The 6,103-nt window shown below is 40.8% G+C and overlaps 1 protein-coding gene across 1 annotated transcript in view; it reads right to left on the reverse strand.

Moving 5' to 3' along the window:
* Positions 1-5,421, reverse strand: part of LOC143218346 (galactoside alpha-(1,2)-fucosyltransferase 1-like) — an 85,992-nt gene extending 80,571 nt beyond the window's left edge. Inside the window, 4 exon segments of the mRNA XM_076443477.1 lie at positions 4,965-5,050; positions 5,116-5,147; positions 5,231-5,254; positions 5,388-5,421. Of these exon segments, the coding sequence (XP_076299592.1) occupies positions 4,965-5,050; positions 5,116-5,147; positions 5,231-5,254; positions 5,388-5,421 (176 nt within the window).
* Positions 5,422-6,103: the final 682 nt, after the last annotated feature.

A 6,103-nucleotide genomic window follows, 5' to 3' on the forward strand; every position in this document is an offset into this window, starting at 1 on the left:
CTGTGCAGTGACCCTCAAGGTCATGCAAAGTCAGAAACGAAAGAAGCATTTTGAAATACTTGCAAACACATTGGTATTAAATATTCAAAATGCTTTTTTCGTTTCCGAGCTTGCATGACCTTGAGGGTCGCTGTACAATATACGGATTTACGTCTAACAAAATATCATAAACACAAAAAAATTACATATGTCGTTCCATTGCGTATAAAAAACAGTATGTACTACTTTTTCCTCTTTCATGTTTTTCTAATAATTTGCAAGAGAAACGCTGGCCAGGAATAGATCCACACAACGTGCTCTTCAAATTTTTAATAAAGAGCCACCCCAAAAAAATTGCGAAATACAACTGTTAGTATTTCCTCTGCAATTCCGACCAATTGCATTTTCCACAAATCTTTTTCCACGTCGTGTAATCAATTAATAATTGTACTAACTTTTCAAAAAAATCAAACTCTTTGTTATAACGTTTAAATTCCTTAACAACGTATTCGCCACCTATTGACACGACAAACTCTGACAAGTTCTAGTCAATAGCTTTTTAAATAAATACAGCATGTTATATTCTGCCTATGCCACGCCGGAGCGGCGCCGGAAAGATTTCGGAGAGCTTGGAATTTCTCCGGCGACGGATCGGCGACGGACCAGCTCTAGGATAGGCATCTCCTGAGGTGTAGAGGGGAGTAAAAGATTCAGGGAACCCCTGGGGTTTGTCCGCGAACCCCTGGGGTAAGACACGATCCCCAGCGCTTGGCCTTTGTGCGAGCCTCACGAATTACGACCAGCCCACCGGACACCAAACTAAATGGTCCAACATGTCCGCGCGCCGGAGACGATGCAAACTAAAGGGTCCTTTACACCGCGCTCGTCTCCCGGCGCGCCGGGCTGAACGTGCCATCGCGCGTCTAGGTCGCGCTCTGATTGGTCCGTGTTTTTCGTTAATAACTCCTAAACAAAGCCCCGGCTGACATTGGTGCAAAGGAAAATGTTGCTTCAAATGACCTAAGGAACCTCCCATTTCCCGGAGTCGAAGGGGTCTTGGGACACCCTGTATATTGAACATAAACCGTCTTCATCTTGATCATCAATATTTTCCTCTTAAATTTTTCTATCAATCCTCACCACACTGCCGTACATAAAATTTGAATCCAAATCGTTAGAAGAAATGTTTGATTGGAATCATACAATTAGTAGCATAACTGATTACTAGACTGCGGATTTTACAAAATAAATAAGTTCACCATTCGCTCCTTAGCGGTTTCATGCCGAGCTACCTGGCTCGCCGGGGGATTGTCGGGCCGTGTTTATTGCACTACTATTGTGTTCTGGGCTCAGGCCTCAGGGCTCGACCCTCGGGCGTCGGTCGTGTTCATTGTAGCCTCGAGCTGGCCGAAAGTATTCATGGATTTATTCATTTTCGAGAAAATAGAATAAGAATAAAGAATAAGAATAAAGAATAAAAATTTTATTCAAAGCTTGAATAAATTCTCGGTGAATAAAAAATTATTCTAATAATTTTTGAATAATAGTTACTTTTTTATTCAAGCCCTCAAATAAAGAATAATAGTTATTTATCTTTTATTCAAAAATTATTTGAATAATTTTTTATTTGAATACTGCCCATCTCTGGACTCAAGCCTCAATTGTTCGAAATGTCTTCCGTTTTGTTGAATGCATAATCTGGCTTGCCGGATCGTCTCCCGCATGACGCCGCGAAGGGTGGCCGGCGTTATGTTCGCAATGGCACCGTGAACTCGTGCCACCATCTCCTCAGGCCTGGTTAACGGGCGCTTGTAGACCTCATCCTGTGGAATGATATTTATAAAAGAAAAACAACACGTAAGTATACACGTATACGATAACGATTAAAAAATACCTGAAGAAATAAATGAAAATTGAAATTACCTTCAAGTAGCCCCAGAGGAAAAAATCCAGCGGATTGAGATCAGGTGACCGTGGGGGCCACGCAACAGGACCACCGCGGCCGATCCACCTGTCCTGGAAGGCTTCATTCAAATGGGCGCGGACATTTGCGTCCATTTGAAAATACATGTTCTGCCGGATCGCATAAGGAACATCGTCCATGAGATTCGGCAGAGCATGTTCTAAAAATGTCAGAAACGCCGGGCCGTTCAGTCTATTAGGTAGCATGTACGGCCCGATAACATGCTCGCCACAAATACCGGCCCATAAGTTGACCGACCAGCGGGTCTGTGATGCGCGTTGCCGAACTGCCATCGGATTCTCGACGCTCCACATATGCAAATTGTGGCCGTTGAAGCACCCTTCTCTTGTGAAGAGTGATTCGTCGGTGAAAGAAAGAGTGATTTCGTGACACTTCATCCAACAGCCACCTGCAATACTCAAGCCGCCGCGCGCCGGTTGAAATCCGCTGGTAGCAATTCTTGCACCCGCACAAATTTGTATGGTTGTATCGATTCGTCCCTCAAAATTCTGTGGACACTCGACCGGCTGATACTGTGTAGAACAACAACATTATTTAAGTAACATTTCTTTTCGCTTTGACTTACCCTGTTTGGCGACTGACGTCGCGCACGCTTACGGTGCCATCCTTTTCCACCATTTCTCGGACACGATCCACATTCCGCATGGATCTCGTTGTTCTTCCTCTTCCGGTGTCCGGTCTAGGGCGATCGAAACACCCCCTCGAATATAACCGGTTCGCCAAACGCCGGATGTAATTCGGTGACGAGAGTCGGATGTGTGGCTGCTCTCGCCTGATACACCTGAACGTGGCATCAGCATTGCACCCGCAGCGGCCGTAAGCGAGAATGATGTGAAAATTTTCTTGCGAATGCGACAGATGCATGATGCGACAGAGACTTAGACTGACTGCAGCTTCTCAAAAAAGCTGCGAACACCCCCGAATATCCCCATCACGAAGGAAAACTGAGGATACAACAACATTCTAAAAAGCCACATGTTTTGCAGGAGTTGAAAGTGCAGCAGTGTGACTCTTGCCTTTCCTCCACGATAGAAAACAGGGATCCTCGTCTCCGCGGAAGGGATCGATCCATAAATCAGAACTCTGCAGTGTCCGTGGGACACGGTAAAGAAAAATTTACACCCCGAACAATAACCAGCTTCTTAATTTTTTCGACGCCCACATTTCATCGGGCATTTACAATAAACCATTCATACAACTATTTCCACTCCGCTACAAATATTTCAATAGAAATTTACATTGTCGATGTCTGTTTGAATAATCTACTAGCGAAGCGAGCGAGCAACAATTCCCAGACCAGTCATAAAATAAAATAAAGTAAGTAAAAATTAGTTTACGCAGTTTTTACACCTTGTCGATCATGATTATACATATATACATGATTTATTCCCTGGCGCTGCAAATAGCCAACCCTAAATTTAAGAAGAATATGATATATACCATAGTTGACATCGAGCTTTTTAACGTTTTTGCGGTCATCGCTTCCTGTGGGTCACCCATGTCGTATTGTTTCCTCCGATTTAAAAGAAACCCAACAATGAATTACATAATTAAACTGCAGGATAGTAGGGTAGTCATCATATAGCGCATTGGATATCCTGTCAGACCTGAATCCACAATACGTATCAATTGACCGATGTTATTCGTCACCAACGCAGCGTTAATGCTTCTTTCTGCCGATACTTCGAGGGTAGAATAATATGTGGAGTTACTTCTGGTTGTGGCCCTTTCGAGTTCTATGCTCGTATTGTGTGCTATTATAAAAATTTTATATATATATAATAATAATATAATAATTTATTATTATAATAAATAATCTCACTCCTACTTGTCACTTCCGTCAGTTCTGTCGCCACTTCTGTCTCTTGTTGTAACTCGCAGGGTTTATTTATTGCGTCCATATTTATCACTATTTTTTAAATTTGATATAAAAATAATATTCCACGTTTTGCACTTTTCCTGACAGGCGAGACTAATCCGTAATAATGCTCAGTGTCAGTGTCAGTGCTTGGATCGTCCCCAAATTTTCTCGCGCATGCGCGAGAACAAGTGTATTTGTGTATATTTTGTAACTCGTAGGACATGTCCTGGAGTTTTAAATTTGTCCGGTAAGATTATATCGGTACCCCGTAAACTAATTTTTACTTATTTTATTTTATTTTATGACTGGTCTGGGAATTGGTGCTCGCTCGCTTCGCTAGTAGATTATGCAAACAGACATGGACAATGTAAATTTCTATTGAAATATTTGTAGCGGAGTGGAAATAGTTGTATGAATGGTTTATTGTAAATATTGAGTGAGTGATAGAAAGAAAGCAGTAAAAATAAATAGATGCGAGATTTGTCAAAATCAAAATTTGTCAAAAGAGTTTGTTCAATAAAGTATATCAGAGTCAGAAAACTATTTAATTATTTATTATTAACTAAGTCTTGACATATTGATTAAAAGCTGCGATGTTCTATTGAAATATTGATTAAAAGCTACGACGTTCGTTTTTTTGTTGTATTGAAATATGTTTCTAGTAATTATGATCAAAGAATGACATTGGGTTGTTTGTCTTATATGCACAAAACCTGAGGAATTTATGCTGCACTCTCTATAGCATAATTTCATATTTAACACTTTTCGTAGACCATACATATGGTTGAAGCATATTCTAACTGGGGACGGACAAGGGTAATATATGTATAGCAACCTAAGTGTATGGATTGAATGAAAATCTGTGGAAAAACGAAGTATGAAACCGAGCATTCTTGAAGCGGAGTTGACAATGTGATAAAAATGGTTGGAAAAGTCTAGGGTAGAGGAGAAGTGAATTCCTAAGTCGTTAACTGGATGAATATAGCTAAGAGAGGCATGAAACGTTATTTAGAAATTACCATTCGATCACAGCAACGTTCATTAGGGCAATGACCGAATAAACGAGGCTGTGAGGGAGACAAAGGAATTAGGTAACGGAATCATTGTAGGAAAAACATACGAGACGATGGCCCCCGATACAATATGATCCTTCCCGCGTACATTCGCAAATTCAGCTTAAATGTAAACTCTCTTCGTACATCATCCAACCACACAAAAACGAGGAACTTTGAATGAGGCATTTGATCGAGAGTGCAATGAGCCAGCACCTACTATATCGCAGATAGACTACAGCGATTTACCTTGGTATTATAATGTTCTGCTCTGTGTCGTATCATTGTGGAGGAATGCTACGATATAACTGAGAGTACTGAAGAGTACTCGAAGTACTCTATCCTTATCCTTACCTGCTCCGTAAGAAGGCTCTGTTACTACGTTTCAAATCGGTTCTTTTCTTTATCGTCTGCCCTAGGGCTGTCTGCTTAATATTCTCTACTCTTCAACTTCCATTAGTCCAGTATTTCGTATCTACAGGTGTGCCATGTCCTTTGTTTTCCGACGTACATATTTGCAATGATTGAACAAACGGAACAACCATAATGTTGAACGCGTTATCTCTAATACGAGATCCGTGGAAAGTATTCTTTTGATTTTTGTTCAACTCATTATCTTCCAGTTTGGCAAAATATCGGCAATCAGAGTAGAAAAGTGTTTTGTTACATTGTACACAACTAATTCGCCGCCTGCCAAAATTGCATAGAAAGGACCGTGCGCACCGTAATCTATAATACTGTGATTACATGCTTATGAAACTGCCAAATCTTTGTCGGGAGCTCTCGCGACCGCGTCGGACACGAATTTGATTCTCTGTGTTTTGCTATGCAAATTATACTTGCGCCAAACTATGGTATCGCTAGTTACTACGAAAACTATGTTACCGAACGTTAGTATACTTGTCTATAATCGCTAACGTGAGTGGGTCTAATTTTCAGTTTTTGCCACAGATAATCCATGTAATCTGTTCTTATTACATGTACGCTCACGAATCATCGGTTCGAGGATATTGTAACTAACGTTGTTTGTAAATGTTTCGCCATCCATGATATAAATTAGATGTGATTATCAACCTATTAACCTATAATACTGTGATCACATGCTGATGAAACTACCAAATCTTTGTCGGGACCTCTCGCGACCACGTCGGACACGAATTTAATTCTCTGTGTTTTGCTATGCAACTTATACTTTTGTAATGTGAAAATGCGTTACGCATACCTGAC

This window comes from Lasioglossum baleicum, chromosome 19, assembly GCF_051020765.1.
Source record: "Lasioglossum baleicum chromosome 19, iyLasBale1, whole genome shotgun sequence".
Taxonomy (NCBI): domain Eukaryota; kingdom Metazoa; phylum Arthropoda; class Insecta; order Hymenoptera; family Halictidae; genus Lasioglossum; species Lasioglossum baleicum.